At 47.1% G+C, this 18,202-nt stretch overlaps 1 protein-coding gene across 5 annotated transcripts in view; it reads right to left on the reverse strand.

Annotated features, from left to right (window-relative positions):
- The window catches only part of Osbpl9 (oxysterol binding protein like 9), a 121,125-nt gene that overhangs the window by 73,111 nt on the left and 29,812 nt on the right, over positions 1–18,202 (reverse strand). For all 5 annotated transcript variants that reach the window (XM_055628790.1, XM_055628788.1, XM_055628791.1 and 2 more), the window contains exon 3: positions 11,863–11,941. In XM_055628790.1, the coding sequence (XP_055484765.1) occupies positions 11,863–11,941 (79 nt within the window). The remainder of the gene's footprint in view (positions 1–11,862; positions 11,942–18,202) is intronic.

Here is an 18,202-nt window from a genome sequence, read left to right on the forward strand (position 1 = left end):
GAAGGAAGGAAGGAAGGAAGGAAGGAAGGAAGGAAGGAAGGAAGGAAGGAAGGAAGAAAGAAAGAAAGAAGGAAAGAAAGAAAGAAAAGAAAAGAAAAGCTATCACTTGAGTGTTGGTCAGATGCCGAAGAATACTACTGAGGCTTCTCTTCGGAGGCTATGAAAACTCTTTTTCTGTAGGTCTAGAATCCCATCAGGGAAACAATTGTTCAACAAAATATTTGCTGAGTGAGAACTGATGAACCACGAATCTTCTCATTGGGTATAGTGCTCCATTTTCTGTTTGTAATCTAAAGTTAAGTTAGAGTTTCTTTTTATTCATTTATTCATTCACCTGTTTCTTTATTTACTGAAGCACGGTCTCACTATGTGTCCCTGGCTGTCCTGGAACTCACTCTGTAGACCAGGCTGGCCTCAAACTCATGGAGATCTGCCTGCCTCTGCCTCCTGAGTGCTGGGATTAAAGATGTGTGTCATTACACCTAGCAAGTTAGAGTTCCTAAGAAATTATTTTTTGCTTATTAAATCTTCCATACTTGGCTCCTTCAAAAATGTATTAACAGTTATAGCTGAAGTATCTAAGCTGTCAAAACGCATACAAATATTTACAAATGTGTTTCTCCTCCACAACTTCTGTTCTGACGATCTACAGCAACACTGCGTATCTCCAGGACAGAGTCGGCACCGTTAGCAACTGTGTGCTCATCCAGTCAGAGGCCATGAAAACCAGGCGAGCTCCTCTCAATTCAGTCACCGGACTATTCCTCCCCAATGAGAATCCTTGACAAATTAATATGCGAATATACACAAATATGAATACTTTTAGCTCCTGCAAGGGCTTTCTCTACTGTATTAACTTCAGGTTTTAGTGAATGGCTGAAAGTCACTATTCCTCGACTTTAAAAGAACAAGACCTTCAACATGGGAATGTAGGAAAACTGAGGACTGGTGTGTTTTTAGACAGTTCACACAGGCATTAATCAGGAGAGCACTCTGACAGCATGGAAACCAGGAGAAAGAGGGCAACAATGTAAACAAGCTACAGGCTTAGGGCACAGCAAAGAAGCAGCCAAAGGACAAAGCCATGCAAGAATCCAAGGAGATGCAGACACAGAGCACGAAAGGCCTCAGCCTTGGCTGGCTGGGAGGAGGAGGGGCTGTTCCACAAGGCGCAGCACACAGTCCTGGCACTCAGGAACCAAAAGGTGACTGTCGGCCCAGCGAGGCCTTAAACGAACAAAAGACAACAAAAGAATACACAAGATGAAAAGCAAGATGGCTCCAAAATTTTTATTTAGGGTTTGAAAAGCTTCTGACATAGCCAATCGAAATCTGATAAGCCTCCCCACCAGCCGGGGTTTGTTTTCGGTTTGAAGTGTGTGCATGCATGTGTGTGTATGCCATGTGTGAATATGTGTGTATGAGTTGTATGTGGGGTATGTGCATTTGCATGTCAGAGGTCTGCATTTGCATGTGTGCATGTCAGGCATCTTCCTCAAACACACCTTAGCTTATTTCTTCAGACAAGGTCTCTCTCTGACCCAGAGCTCGACACCTAGCTTTTCCTGTGGTTCTGCGTCCAAATTCAGGTCCTCACGCTTGTGTGCAAGTGCACTATCTACTGAGCCGCTCTTCAGCCCCAGAAGTTTAAGCTTGGTACACGCCTGTAATCCCAGTACTCTGGAAGATGAGGCGGGAATATTTCTGTGAATTCGAGGCCAGCTTGAGATACATAACAGTGCCAAGTGTGCCAAAGCCATATTGCAGTCTTCTCTTTAAGAAAATAAGGAAAGGTTTACAGAACTTATAAATAAGAAGTACTCAAACCAATGTGAGTCCAGGAAGCCAAGGCTACACAGACAAAACCTATCTTGAAAAGCCAGAAGAAGGAGAAGGAGGAGGAAGAGGAGGAGAAGAACTCAAATACATGTTATTGGAAAAAAAAAAATGCAAGATGAGAATTTATCTTTAAAGCATTCCGGGGATGAGAAGGGAGGAGAGTGGGACAGAAGGTAATTTTAGGAGGCTAAACCAAGTCTCAGCTCACAAGGAGACATACAGAACGTCGGAAAGAAAGAAAACTATTACACAGTCACTTTACTTGAATTAATAAATGAAAGAAAAGGAATGGGAAAAAAATCAATGTCTATTAAACAAAAGTTCAAGAAGAAGCTGGGTGTGGTGGCTCGTGCCTCTACGTCTAGCACTTGGAAAGCTGAGTCAGGTGATCAGCCCTGAGTTCAAGGCCAGTTTGACCTAGAGAGGGTTCCAGATCAGCCAGGCTACAGAGTGAGGCATGCCAATAATAATAACAATAATATAATAAATAAAATTCAGGAAATAGAGTAAAGGGAAGTAACATGTGAAAAGAATTAGCTACTAATTCTTTTGTATGCTTTTGAAGTAAACAAGACCAAGTAGATGAGAGCTACAAAGTAACAGAATCCTATCAAAAAATTATAATAATTGGTGTATGCCTCTTTAAATAAATTAGACAGTGTCCTTTACATACTGTGTGTAGAGAAGCTTCCTGAACTTAGAAGAAGTGTGCACGTTTCTGTGGAGTAGACCAGCGGGAAGGCATTTCTATTTCTGCATTGTCGTGTGCAATATTCCTTCTGAAGGTCTCACTCTGGCTCCAGTCCCCAAGGAATTCTGCTCAGGGCAAAGGGCAGCGAGCCACTTCCTCTCCCTTCTATATTTAGTGCTGAGATGTTAACACAATATCTTTGCCTTTCCTTCAGAAAGGATACACTTCTAGATCAGGGCTGGAGCCATAACCCTGCACGTCCCAGAGGCTTCAGCCCCGCCCTATAAGGACAATCTGGACACAGCAAGATGTCAGAACTCAGATTCCAACACAGGACTTGTGTTTATGCCAGATCACTATGCTTAAACCAATACCAACATCTCATGCTCCACCTGAGTTTTCTTAGGAAAACCAGGTTTCTGAATAGAACAAATAACTAAGAGAAGATATGTTGAATTGTTTCCCTCAAAACTTGGTCAGAGTGACCCCAAGTCCCAGGAGGGTAAGTCAGGAATGAACAGCATTGTAAAATGAGAACTGTAAATATAAATCTAGGCCTCTCACTTCTTACATGTGTGGCCATGACTACAAATTCACACACGCCTCAAGCTCTTCCCTGTATAGCTAATAAAGCTCTCTACCTTCTTAGTGTATGTGTGGTCCCTGCAAGGACTACTGTGCCGGGCATAACACTAAGCTAGCCCTCAGTGGCGGTTCTCTCCATTATAAGGCTTTTTTATTCAACAAAGGGTCACTTCTACCGTGTATTATAACCATATTATAATCACCTTCCATAGGGGGAAAAAATCTCCAATCATCTTCTACAAGGGACAAAAAAAGCACTCACCACATCCCTGTCCCCCTGACTTGCACTGCCACCGGCACAGGCATGCTCAGTTCAACACCCTCTACATGACAAAACACCCGACTCCTGACTAGCCAGTTACTGGAAGAGGTAGGTCCTCACTGCTGCCAGCTGCCTAAAGAGGCAGAGCTTTTTATAATTCATTCGAATCTGAGCTCTTCCCAAACGTCGGCAGAATTATCTTAAGGACCTCTTCATTTACTGTGGGCTGGGACGTGGCTCAGCTGGTAGAGCGATTGCCTAACGTGCAAAGAGTGTCGGGGTTGAGCCCCATCGCTGCACAAACCAGGTGTGGAGTGACACTCCAATACCACCACGGGGAAGCCAGCAAGCTTGGGGCCAGCCCAAGGTACACGAGAAGCTCGCTCTCTCTCTCTCTCTCTCTCACACACACACACACACACACACACACACACACGCACGCACGCACGCCAAGAGCAAGGGCAGAAGAAGACTGCAGCTCACATGATACACGGATGTTACATGTGGGAGTCACGGTCATGAAAATGAATGTTCACACCCTGCACGAGTCAGAGTACTGAAGGGGCTGAAGAGAAACCTTGGCAGCACTGGGCAAGAAAAGCAAGAATCAGTGCAATCCAGGTGTTGCCAGAATTGCCAAAGTTTAACTCGTTGACCCATAACATGAAAAATACCAGAAACTGCAACCAAGAAGCTGCTGCTGGAACGAGGATCTGAAATTGAGTCTCTTAATCAAATTTTGCTCCGTTCACCGATTTTTACAACACGAAGCTAGTTCCTTATGTTACAATGCACATCCTCGCATTGTTGACTTCATAAAAACAAATTAATTAAATAATAATAATAATAATAAGTGGACGAGCCAGGTGGTGGTGGTGCACACCTTCAGAACTCGGGAGGCAGAGGCGGCGGCTCTCTGAACTCGGTCTACACAGTGAGCTCCAGGACAGCCGGGGCTACAGAGAAACCTTGCTTCCTGAGACTCACGAGGTCTCCTCCCATAGTTATAGAAGCAGGAACAACTGCTTGGGACAGACGATTGACGGCTGCCTACAAGCTCTAGAAAGACACTTCCCTGAGTCACGGCCATGCTGGGGTGGGGCTCTCCGTGACACAGCGTCCTTCAGCTGCCGTGTTCACTCGCTGCTCTGCCATGCCTCCACAGCACGATGCGCTAATGCCTTTGAAGCCAAACAAGAATTCTTCCCTTTAAGGGGTTTCCATCAAGTCCGTGGTCTCAGCCACACAGAAGTTTCTACTGCCCACAGGGTCACTTATTCTTACACACAGACAGGAAGTGGCATCGTTCTCCCATTCAGGCAGGAGGACTGAAGTGATAATTACTGTCATCTTTACAATACTCTCCCTAGATGGTCATGTTAAAAATTTACATTAGCAATTAAGAAAAATGAATTGTGGAATAGAATGCAAATTACTAACAAAAATTAAAACTAATTGGAGAGGTCCAACTAGCTACTCACTATACCGGAGTCTGTAATTAAACTTGGGCAGATTGTAATCTCAAATATTCAGGGAGGACCGAGCACAGAAAACAAATTAAAAACCACACAGGTCCACTGGTGAGACCCAGTCCTCCCACGGACCCACAACAAACTCCCAAACATGAGCCAGCTCTCCCCAACACCCCGAGCACGGCTGAAATTATAACAGCTAATTACAGAATTAATTACAGCTGGCTTACCTCCCATCCGTGAACTGTGTGACTTTCTGTTTGGAAAGCTTACCACATCAAAATCAGAAACATGAAACTGCAGAGGGAACAGTCTCGGTCACCGGAACACAGCGGCATGTGCTCGCGTGGTGATGCCGGGGCAACTTCTCCAAGGCAGAGACACAAACCTGCAGCCACGTGCAGGCTCAGGGCCTGCTCCAAGCGCTGCCCACGCAGGTGTGTGCGGGCCGCCTGATGTGGACACGGTGAGGCACCAACGCCCTGACACCCTTGATCAGCAGGACTTTCTTAGCGAAATGCTTGCCTTCAGTGTTGACCACTAGGCTGCATAACAACTCTGGGTCTCAGGAAATAGCCGAGCGTTGGTGGACTGAGTTGAAAACAGTGGTTATCAGAGCAAGCACAGACAACTTCCTCCACCGACACTTAGCGTTGCTCCAAGTGAAGCTTCTTTTCAGTGCTTAACGGCGTTGTGATTTATCTCAGGCAACTTGTATCACGCTAAAATATGTCCAGACAAATTTATACCGTTTAAAATTTGAACTGTTTAGTAAATGTCCTCAGCAAAGTGTCCCCCCCCCCCCCCGCCGCCCCTTTTTGAGATAGGGCCTCTGTGTGTAACCTGGGCTGGCTTCAAGCTCACGATCCTCCTGCCACCATGCCCAGAATACAGTTTTCATCTTAAAAAAAAAAAAAAAAAGAAAAGAATATTTTGTTCACTTCAGGTTTGCTGAAGCCAAGAGACCAGACCCCTTCAATGCAAATTCGACGGTACACATTAAGAGCAAGCTACGACAGAGGCCCAGTCCCCTGACCCTCCACATCTCACTCACCCATACATTAACCATGATTCTGAGGTGGCTGGAGAGTAAACTGGCGTTCATGTGCAGAGCTAATCCAGACTCTGGATCTCACGCTTTCAAATGCCTCACAATCGCTGGAGAGGACCCATCCAGGGCTTCTGGCTCTCAAGGGCAACACACCTATTCCTAGCACACTCCCTGTGGGGCTGGGGCTGAAGTTCTGTCTACAAACACGCTTTAAGAACCATTGACCTAGATGAGTCTGAGCACAAATTCTGGCCCTCCCACTTGAGCTTCCTAAAACTTGGTTTCCCCAACTCTAAAACTAGAAACAAAGCTATCTGCAGTTGTGGGTTAGCAGTTACACCCATGATGGCCACAGCCTGTGGGACGGTGTCGGGCTCCTCTCTCCTAAGAGCTGCTTTACCACAGTGCTGCTGCTAAGTAAAGGGACACGGGGGCCACTGAGGGCACGGCACTTTGTACCTGCGTTAAACTGCACTGTTATTTAAAGGTCCTTTTTTTTTTACATCAATTCTTGATAAAACGACACTTCACTACACCAAGGTGTCTGTGGTGACAACTCCAAGAGCAAGAGCAAGAGCAAGGGCTGCGCAGCTGGCAAAGCGTGCCTGGAACACACGAGGCCTTGCTTTGATCCTCAGCCTCTCAGAAAGCAGACGAGCGAAGTACACCTGTCATCCCCGCACTCAGCACTCAGAGGCAGGAGGACCGGAAGCCCAAGGTCACCCTCTCTAGCCAGAGGTCAAGTTCTGGGCCAGCCAAGAATTGATGAGAACCTTGTCTCCAAAGAGAGGAGGCACTAAGTCCCGTGTTCCATTTTCACCTCTGCTCTAGTGAGCTGTGTGCGCCCCTAGTCTCCCCATCTATAAATCACAATGGCACGAGCACTTACTTTGTGGAATTGTGAGCTGCATGGTTGAATTCCACACGTGTTTGCTATTTTCATCCTGATTTCCATGTTATAAATCATTACATACATTAAGCCGTCAACTTTGTAAGACAGTGGTAGCTCACCCTGCCATCCCAGCACCTGGGAGGCTCAGGCAGAAAGATGAGTCACTCATTTTGAAGCCAGCCTTGTCTCAAAATAAAGACAAAAAAAAAGGGGGGGGGGTGGTACAACTTTATTTTAAAGTAAAATTCAAACAACTGGACTTTTCCTGATCACTAAGGTGAGCCTCTTGTGTTAGTTTGAGCTATATGAAATGCTGATATGAGGTTACTTTTGATCTATAAAAACCATAATTTCAGATGATAGTTCCCGGGCTGGGAAAATGCCTCAAGTAGGTAAGTGCTCGCTGCACATGCATGGAGGCCTCACATCAAAGGCCTCCATCTGCAGCACTCACATCAAAGTCATGGTTCCTGTAACTCCAGCACTATTGAAGCTGACACAGGCAGCTCCCCCGGGCTCGATGACCTGGCCACCAGCCTAGCCAATGTGTGAGCAGCAAGTTCAAATGAGGAGCCTGACTCTCGCGCGCCTGCGCACACACACACACACACACACACACACACACGCACACACGCACACGCACACACGCACACCTCCATCCTACCTTCTCTGCCTGTTGGCTTTCCATCCTAGCATGGTCTCGGGTTTGACCATCAGTTCTGTGCTTGTGATCCCCTAGACAGACGCCAGATACTCCTGCCACACTTTTATCAAAGACTGAGATCCAAAGGCTTTATTACAGTTCACAAAGGCACACTATTTGACCAACACTTTTTCAAATGTTTTAAAATTTGGAAATCTTACATACCCATTTCCCATTGACTAAGAAAAACCGCATCTGACTTCTCTTGAAGTGGAGAATCCACTTTGGTAAAGCAAGCCTTACCAAAAACCGTAACCGACTGGGCAAGCCCAGCTGCTCCCCTCGCCACGCCGCTAGCTTTTACCATTGCACTTTATTTCATGTCGTGTGTGTATGGTGTGTGTGTGCACGTGCACGCACGTGTGCCACAGCGCACGGCAGGGGTCAGAAGGCAGTGTGGGGAGTCTGCTGTCTCCTTCCAGCAGCTGGACCCTGGTCATCAGGCTTGCATACCACGAACTGCTGGCCTGTCTACTTGAATCCCACTTGGTCATTCGGACGTTCAACTTCCAGTTCTACTAAACGAAAGTGTGCTAATAACCAACTCTCTCCACTTGCCTGTGAGCTCACACTGGGGTCCCACAATCTCTGCATCTCCAAACTAACTTCCTCAAGACTCCTGCTCTGGGTCGTTTCTGATATGAAAACGCTCAATCACAGACCAAGCCACGAACACCATTTGCACTAAATTTCCCTCCGGCCAGTCAGCGGCTCACACTGGTCACACACGTCCAATCTATCCCTTTTTGCTCTCCCCATCACCACTGCTGTGATCGTCTCAGGGTCTATCACAAGCTACAGCAATTTCACCACAGCTAAACTGTCCGTCCTCCCGGCCAAAAGCAAGGCCTGCAGCTGTGCCTAGGTCCCACTGGCTCAGCTCCACCACTGATCTGACACCCCTGGCCCCTCCAAGTATTATCCGCTCCTCTTTTCCATGCAATCTCTGCTGTCAACACAGAAAGCATGCTTTTGCTGTTTCTTTTGTCTTTAAACATACTTAAACTCTCCCCAAACTCCCATAGCTTGAAATCCCTTCTTCTGCTCCTGCTATCTGCTCAGTAGAATTTGAAAGCACTCTCTGAGCGCCTCATGATCAGGTCCATTATGACATCGTTTCTCAGAGCCCCCTTCCGAGATCTGCCAGCCGCATCTGGCCCAGTGGCTGACCCTCTCCTCCTCGAAGCCGTCTTCAGGCCCCACCTGTTTGTGCCTCCTTTCCCCAGCCTTGTCTTCATCTGGCTCATCCTGAGGCCTCCGAGGCACGTGCTCAAGTGCTGCAGCCTACAGCTCAGTGTCTGGACTGTTTTCTTTCTGCTCTTAGCCCAAACTCTTGAGGCCATAAATATTCCCTATGCCAGTGAGTCCCATATTTATTTTTCTGACCTGAAACTTTCCCCTGAATTCCATATCCAAAGTACACATTCAACATCTGCGCTGAGTTCTCCTTTCCTCCCAACTGGTTCTTCCTGGAATCATCCACTTCAGTTGATGGCAACTCCATTATTTTTATACCAGTCAAAACTCTCAGTGTCAACCTGAACTTGCTTTTCTTTCATACACTACAATTCAAGCTTCAAAACAAACTCAGCATCATTGAACAGAACGTGACTTAGCAGTAGAAAAGTAGCCGTGCAACGATACGGATGGACTTTAAACACTGTTCTGAGCTCAGAGTAAAACAAGAATACACACGATATAATCCCATGTGTGTGATGGCCCCCCACCCCTACTACCAGAACGCAGGTCAGATTGCTGAGGAGGGGCATCTGGAAGGGAAGCAATCTTTTGGAGTGGTAGAAATGTACCATCTGTTGACTGTGGTGAAAGCTATATGTAAATAAACTGACCAAAATTCACTGACTCATATGAGGCATTCTTAAATGTTTTTATCTGAAGATCTTTTTAAAATGTCACTGATTATTATTATCATGTGTTTCAGTGTATGTGAAACATGCATGCACAGATGATGGGAGTTCATGTACACCACAGCATATGTGAGGAGCCCAGAGGACACTTTATGGAGTTGGGTCTCTCCTCCCACCTTTGACCGGGCCCAGGGACCAAACTCCTCACACTTCTACAGCAGGAGCTTTTATGCACTGAGCCCTCAGCCCCTAGCCCCTCATGCATGTCTGACTTCCTATTAACTGTAGACACACACACACACACACACACACACACACACACACACACACACACACATGCTGACCGCTTTTTTTACCTCCCACCCCACCTGGTGCAGTGTGGAAACTATCACTCTTCTCTTCTTGTCTACAATAGCCTCCTAAATGCTTTCCTATGTCTGTGCCCTCTGCACCTTATTCTCAACATGGCGGCCAGAGCAAGCCCATAAAATATGAGTCTCATCATGTCACCCTCTGATCAAAATGTCCTAAGGGTCTTTCCTGGTACTATAATTTTTTAATTTTTTTTTTTTTTTTAATTTTTGCAACAGGGTCTCACTCTGTAGCCCAGGAAGGCCTGAAACTTGCTATGTAGACCCAGAGTTCTATCTCAGCACAGGAAAAGGAAACACTCAAACATGTTGTGACAGTACATAGCAACTTGGATTTGCTTTCAATTCTCATCAGCAATTTAATATAAAAAATACCATAAAATGTAAGCTCTATCAGACGCTGAAAATGTTTTCTATCAAATTTGCAGATCTTCTTCTAAATAAGTGTCTCTGAGTCTGAAGTAATTTTCCTAGTCACCTAAATAAATGCACAGTCTAGGCTCTTTGTACGCGCCCATGCTGCGTAACACCCCACAAATGCTTTAGTAAAAACAACCTCATGGTCTGGAAGCTTCGCTCATTTTAAAAATCTTATTTATCTTTATCAGTCAAATAATGTCTTGTTTTACCAGCAAGCCACTAAATACAAGAATGCTAAAGAGGTCAGTCTGACGTAAATAATTTAAGGTAAGGTAGAAGCGCCTTTGCTCAGAGATCCAAGCCAGTCTTTCCACCAAGCAAACAAAGCTCCTCGAGCCCGAGGGTCCTCCCCAGGACTGCAGAGCCCTGGGCTGCAGGCCCCTGCAACCAGCAGCTGCTGCCTACTGCAGTCAAGTGCTCAACTTCATCCGAGCAGTGAGCCCCAGGTACCTGCTTTGGCTTTAAGCAGCATTGCATCTTTAACCTAAATATAATTAAGAGGTTTTCTGAAGTTAAATGGAGTGGAAATTTCCAGGGGAGCACCATTATTTAAGCAGTTCTAAACAAAAAATACTCTGAAACACAGTTATTAGTTTAAGGATGAGCACATGACAATTAGAACACCACTGTTGAGTATGTTGGCCTGTCTTTATTGTCCACAGGCAGCATCTTCCATCTCTACGTGCCACCTCTTAAACAAGACAATGAAGAGAAACAACTGTGATATACTGTCCTAGTGCCGGGCAGCAGTGATCTAAACACCTCTGCAGAGCACAGATGGCCAACAGCAGACTTCCCAACCAAAACATGTCAACACTGTAACCATACTGGGTACTCATTCACCCTGATATACCTGGCAACCGAAACAGTGATCACACATACTAACATCTCCAAGCAGTCTCATTTCTAAGTTTCCTAGATTGCTTTAAACCTAAAACAGAAGTTATTCTGGATAGGAAACACAGCAAAAACACCAGTACCAAAACTAACAGGCACTCCTAGCAGATGACAGGTCATTTGGACCAGGTCACTAAAATCAGCCTTTATTTGCCGGATTAGAGCTTTCAAAGCAAGATGAAATGAGAACAATTGGCCAGTACCTTACCCTTTCTACCGGCGAGCCATAGCATGCAATGCCGGAACATAGCAGTGGCAGATGGCATTGGAGTTATTAACTACAGAAAGGATAATAGCAGAGGAATGATAGCTGGCAGACAAGACACAGATGCAGATGGAATGGATGCGAACTTGGATTTCTTGAAGCAGAGCAAACCCTTTCATGCGAAGGTTGCGTCTAGCTTCGGTTGAATTTACATTTTGAGCCCCACACGGACAAACACTGCAGCCTTCACAGCCAGTCTTTAGACTCTTCATGCAGAAGCACAGCCACACGCCTTGAGAAAGAACGTGCGCAACCTTCTGTAAGCACAAGCCAGCAGCAGCAGCCCATTACTCTCGCTTTTCACTGATTTTTATCCTTTAAATTTCTGATCTCCAATTGCGGCCAGATCCACAGTCGCTTCAATTAATGTGCGTCCACTGCAGACACAGATCCCTGCCTGCCCTGCGGGCCGCTTCATCCAGAAGGTTCCTGTGCCCTCCTTCATGCGGGCTCAGTTGCAAAACCATTCCAGGCATTCAGCAAACAAGCTGGGAGAGGGGAAGGCAGGTGGGACCACAAGAAGGAAGACCTCTCCTCTCAGCTCACCCTGGAAGTGGAAGGTTTTCTGATCAACTGTTATTGTGAAGGTGCTGTCGTCCTCGTCATCTATCCCAATCACGGCTCCCTGTGAAACAAAGAGCAAAACCCCAGTGAGGCAAACAATGACATCAGCAGTCTCCACTGCTGCCACAGCCCTGAAACACCCGAGCTCAGAGGACACGGGGCGGGCGGCAGACAGGAGGAATCCGAGAGCCTGGTTTTGTTTCGGAACAGGAACTGGAGGAGGAGGGCTGGCAGGACATCCTAGTGGTGCCCAGCTCGGAGACTTTCCACGCTTTGCACAGGGGACACAGATGCAGGGGGAGGGACAAACGGAGGCTGACTCTGTCTAACAGCCAGCCCCGAGCCTGCTGAGCTTTAAATTGCTCTCTAACCCGGGATCAGAAGGCGCCGCCGCCCCGGGTTGTTGTGTGGCTCGGACAGCAGGTGCTCCTCGCGGGCTGCCTCCGTACTGCGCTTGTTAGTGCAGAACCAGCAGCTGACGTTTGCTCCAAACACTGCCCGATACCAGATGCGCCTGTGACCACTGTGCTCCTGCGGGTGCCACCGTTTTCACACTGTGACTGTTTGCACCTATGGCTGCCTCCTCCCACTAAACTGCTGTGAGGCGTTGGCAACGCAGGACAGTTTTACTTATTTTGACACAAAGCACTCAAGTATACATAGGACTCTCAGAACACAGCAAGAGGGCAGGGAACCACGCTGGCTGGCTGCTTCGGGAACTTTTGACATGTTGTATACAGTTACATGTGTCCTGCTCAGACCACAGGAGTCAAGGGGGGAGGTAGCTACACAAAATAAAGTCTCCTGGGCAATGTTCTCAAGGAGTCAATATCTCTCTATCCCAGAGGGGCTAGAGAGCACGCCACCCCCCGGGACCACATTACCCTCGCACGGCTCATTATGAAGACACCTTGAAATGGAACATCAAAAGACTGGAGAAAAAAACAAAAACATTACCACATGAACAGAGCAGTACGTGGGGGACTGCTCTTGCCCTAAAAATACTAAGCGATGGAGCCAAAGATGTACTCTTTTCTTCCCGGAGACCACACAGATAAACCTCCTTCATCTTCGTTCCACACACACGACTTAGCTGTTCTTCAGTTTCAGAGTGGATAAGAAATTCTGCCCCCATTCTCAAACAAGGCAACATCTACACACTTAGTCTAAAGCCAACACGAAGCTCACGCAGGCCCAGGGCTGGACGCCCCTGGCAGGCACCCTCTCGTCCATCATGGACCCCTGCACCAGGCCAGAGCACTAACTGGTTAACTTCGCTTTATGCTTAGGCAGCCTTGTGAAACTGATGAATGACACAATCCCCGGGTCCAAAGACTCAATGGCCAAGTCCAGGAGTGCGTGCTGGATGGAGCTCTGGCCTCTAAGGCCTGTTCCAGAAGGGAAGGTAAAGAGAAGAGCACAGCACACTGCCCAGTGCTCTGCCTGCATGAAGCTTGTCACTAAGGAAATAACCGCACAGACAAACCCGATGGAAAGAAAGTCAGCAGTCCCGGGGGGGGGGGGGGGGGGGGGGGATAGGGGCTGGAGGCCAGCAAGCAGGGGCAGGGAGGCGGCTTGGAGAAAAGGTGCCATTGTCTTGCCCAGTCCTCACACCTGGGCTCAAGTAATTCTCCTGTCAGTCTTCCATTGGCATTATAGGCACATACCACTATACCTGGCTGGCACTGTATTTCTTCTCAAAGTGATGGAAACATTTTAAAATTGACTGTACCACTGTGGTAGTTGAGCAATCCTATGAATATGCAAAAACATTAACCACATACATTAAATCAGTACACTGGATAACATGTGGATTTTTTTTCAAGACAGGGTTTTTCTGTGTAGCCCTGTCTGTCCTAGACTCGTCTTGTAGACCAGGCTGGCCTCCAAGTGCTGGGATCACAGGGCCCAATGTTGATCTTCTTTTTAGCAAAGGGTCTCACACAGCCCAAGCTGTCCTCCAACTCTAGGTAGCTAAGGATGACATTGACCTCCTGATCTCGATGCCTCCACCTCCGGGGCGCTAGAATTAATGATATGCATCATCATCCCCAGTTTCATGTGGTGCTTCGGATCCAGTCCAGGGCTTCACACGCGCTAGACCACATGCCAACAACTGAGCCACACTCCCCAGGCCCAGTGTGTAAATTGTAACTCACCCAAGCTGAGATAGCTCAACCCACTTCCAAATGGCTTGTCTGCGCTTCCTTTTGGGTTTCTTAATCTAAGTTTGTTCATCATCTATAACCCAAGATAGGCCTCACAAGGGCTCCAAATATGTAACTATCACTTTTGCTTTTTTCTCCTCCGGTTCAGGTGAATGAAGCTAGGGCCTCAGCCCGCTGGGCAGGCACTTCCGCTGAGCTGTCTCCAGCCTGGAGCTGGTACCCTAAGTTCACCATCTCTACGGCTACCGACAGAATGGAAGCTTCCCCAGTTCCCCGCTAGCTAATGTGGTCCACCTCCGGTCTGGACACCTAAGCTTCTCTGTTATTACCTGAGAACTATTTTCTAAGCACAAACTCTAAGAAACACATCTTTTTAAAAATCTTCCTCGGCCTTCCCTAAACTAATAAAGTCAACTTTATTTCTTAATACCAGTCAAGACTGTTCAAATCTGGCTGAGCTAACCTTCCTATTGCCACTTCCTGCCACCTCCCTTCCCCACAGAGAAAGATTCTATAAATGCTCAGTCTCAACATTTCTTCCATACACCAACAACACAGTGAGCAGCCTCGAGTTTTCACGTCATTTTTCCAGCTCAGCTCCCTCTCCTTTTCTAAACAAAGCCCACCCATCCCCCTCCCCCAAGCAGCTCCATAAATCTGCCCAGCCCTAACCCTTCTCCAGCCCTGCATCATGCCTCCTCCCACTCATTGCATCCTATGGCCACCTCAGGACTCTTCAGACAGAACCCCAGCAGGTGGACAGCTGTTTCCTGGTCCTCCTTAGTCGCACTTCAGAGGCCTCCACCACAAGAGCCTTAGATGAGCTAACATGGAAGAAAGCATTCCTGCGAGGTCCATTGCACTTCCTGGAGGGCTCTGGAACTTACATGGCAGTCTCCTGCTCCAGGTAGGGCTTGCTACTACCTGAGTAGCCCTCAGGGACATTGCACCTGACGCTGACCTCTCCCTCTGACTGTTCAAAACAACCTTAATTTCCCATAAAAAAAATATATATATATATATATATATAGCCTGGCTTTACATTGTTCAATATTGTAGCTGTTCAATCCTGGGTGACCATTTAATTATAATTAAAATTAAGCAAAATTTAGAAATAACTGGAGCCAAAACTATTTTGGCAAAGCAAGGCTTAGCATGAATAAGGCTCTGGGTCCAGTCTCCAGCCCCAGAAAAAAAACAAAAACAAAAACCAAAACACTGGCAATTCAAAGGCTCAACAGGCCCAGAAATCTGGCGGGTACGCAAACGGATGGCACAAATACAGACCATGTTAATCACTGCGGAGTCACAAGCACTGGAACACCACAGGGACAGGGCAATGCTGTCTGGCCACAGAGAAGAAAACCACATCGAAAAGCCGCTGCTGCCACCTCAACATGTGCACCAAATGCGGCACCGTGCTAAGCATTTTACACACGTGCACTTGGGAAAACTGTTATTTTGAAATGTACCATATACAAATGCTGTGTACAAGGTCAGCGAAGGGCAACTCTCCTGTGTAACTCCATCTAAGTTTTTACGCACCCCTCTATCCCAAAGGTAAACACTACTCCTGAGGATTTATTTGGCGGTTGTAACAGGGGTATAGCTACTCATATACCCTGACCAAAGGACAGCCCTCCTCTACCAGACAAGATCATAGGGGGATGGGTCTCAGCTTTGAAGGGATGCAGAGGGCTGTGAGGGAGGAAGGGAGCCTCCTGGCCAGTCACATGGAGCCTCCCTGGGGTGACAGGCAATGGGCTGCCCTCCACACAGTGAGGCAAGCACTGTTCTTCAACATTATGAAGTCCTTCTGTCTTGAGTTTCATACAAATAAACTCATCTATCTTTTTATCTGCTTTCACACAGTATTTGTGAAAGTCGCCTATGCTGCAGGTGGCACGGTTTGTTGAGGGTTTTGGTTTTCTTAGGTGTGTTTCTATAAGGCTAGTCACAAGTTAGTGTTTCCACTGTGGACATTTACACTGCTCTCGTTTTACACTAGGAGAAAGCTGTTCTGGACATGTTGCTCTTTTCTCTTGCACAGCAGACAGAAACCTGAGGGTGGATTTGCTACACCAGGAGTGCACATGTCGGTCTGCAGACTGTTGGGGTTCCTAGAGTAGCTGCGGGCTTACACTCCCGCCTCTCGAGCACATCTTCAGTCCCCCAGCGGGGACCACTGAAGTCTGATGTGGTTCTAACTTTCATTCCCCTGGTCACTGAGGAGGTACCTCTTCAGGTTTATGTCTTTCGAACATCCTTTGTGTGATGGCTCAATGCTGTCAATAAGCAAAAACCAAACCACCTTTTTCTGACTGTTTGCAGTTTTCTTTCTATTGTTTATAGCATCTGTCCCCTGCCTTTTGCATCCTCTATCTTCTAAAGGACAGTTCTAAACTTTAATTCCTTCTCTACAGTGTACTGCTTTTACTTGTGATTTCTGTGTATTCAAGAATCTTTCTCAGTCCTGAAGCCAAGGCAGTATTTTCCTACATTGTCTTCTAGAAGCCTTTACATTTCAGTGTCAGGGAAATATGTCCTCCCATTTTTCTTGGCCTTTTAATATTCTGAATCATTATCACCACCATAGTCATAGCTGGCGTCCAGAAGGGTAGGCGAGAACATGGAACCTATCTTCTGAGGTCTACATAAGTGGCTTAGAAAGCTGGAAATCAAGAGTGGGGTTTTGTTTGTTGTTATTTTTTATTCGTTTGTTTGGTTTGGTTTTTCGAGACAGGGTTTCTGTGTGACAGCCCTGGCTGTGCTGGAGCTCACAGAGGTCTGCCTGCCTGTCCCCTGAGTGCTGGGATGGCATGTGCAGCCATGCCCAGCTCAGGAGCAGTATTCTTTTTTTGTTTTGTTTCGTTTTTGTTTGTTTTTCTAAACAAGGTTTCTCTGTGCAGCCACAGGTGCCCTGAAACTCACTCTGTAGACCAGGCTGGCCTTGAACTCACAGAGATCTGCCTGCCTCTGCCTCCCAAGAGGTGGGATTAAAGTGGTGGCTCTAGGGGTCGTATCACTGACCCAGAGGTTAAGACCACTGGCTGGTCTTCCGGAGGCCCAGAGTTCAGTTCCCAGGAACCACATGGTGGCTCCCAACCATCTCTAATGAGATCGGGTGCCCTCTTCTGGCATGCAGGCAGAAAATGTTAAGTCAACTGAACAAGTTTGTGCAGGAGTGAGCGCACACAGCAGTGCACCAACTTGGAAGGCCACTGATGGCAGCTTCAGCTTCAACAATGCTTCCCGGCTTACTGGGTAGAGGTTTTCACCCATCCTTTTTAAATTATCCCTCCACTTACTCTGTTCCCCATCCCCAGAGAAAATTAGACAGATTTCCTCTGCTCCTCATCAGCGCCAGCTGCGTTTACGCGCACGCATGTCTCTGACTCTCTGAGTCTGCTTCCCTCCAGCATTAGACTCTTTCTCCATTTCCCTTTCAGGCAAGAGTGTCCAGTCATCTAGGCCTCTTGCCTAGAATTCCTAGTGTCCGTTCCTTGGACACAAGTAGCCATGTCACTGGCCCTTCTTCATCTCCCAGAGGCTTTATGACCTACTTTACAATTCTGAGTTATTCCTGCGGACCTCATACAATAATGAAGAACTTCCCTTCCACTCAAGACTGTCTGGGTTTCAGAGCTGGCCACACCCCACCGCAGCTCAGGCCAAGGCCCTAACTTCCCTCTCTACACTCATCTATTCCCAACTTCCACCCGAACTGGTTGAGGTCTACCAGTTGTTCCAAGTTCCTTCCCAAAACCATGTGTCTGACTGTTCTTTCTGCCCACTCCCCTTCCTCTCCTCTACCTGGGTTTGTTGCTGTTGTTATCTGGAGCAAAACTTTTCTTGGTAATTCAGATGGAATGGCATTCTATTGCCAAGAAGCTACTGCACTAGCCAACCAAAACATCAGCATTTTGACTGCGACGCTTTTAAGGCTCATCACACCAACGTAAGATAGGTTTATCTTCCATGGCCTCTCATGACTTTTCTCTGAGCTTTTCTTTTTTTGTTTTGCTTGGGGGCTTGTTTTGTTCTGTTTCAAGACAGGGTTTCTCTATGTAGCCCAGGCTGTCCTGGAACCTGCTCTGTAGATCAGGCTGGCTCAAACACAGAGTACTGCCTGCGCCTGCCTCTGCCTCTTGGGT

This window comes from Psammomys obesus, unplaced genomic scaffold (assembly GCF_907164565.1).
Source record: "Psammomys obesus unplaced genomic scaffold, mPsaObe1.curated_primary_1811, whole genome shotgun sequence".
In the NCBI taxonomy this organism is placed as follows: domain Eukaryota; kingdom Metazoa; phylum Chordata; class Mammalia; order Rodentia; family Muridae; genus Psammomys; species Psammomys obesus.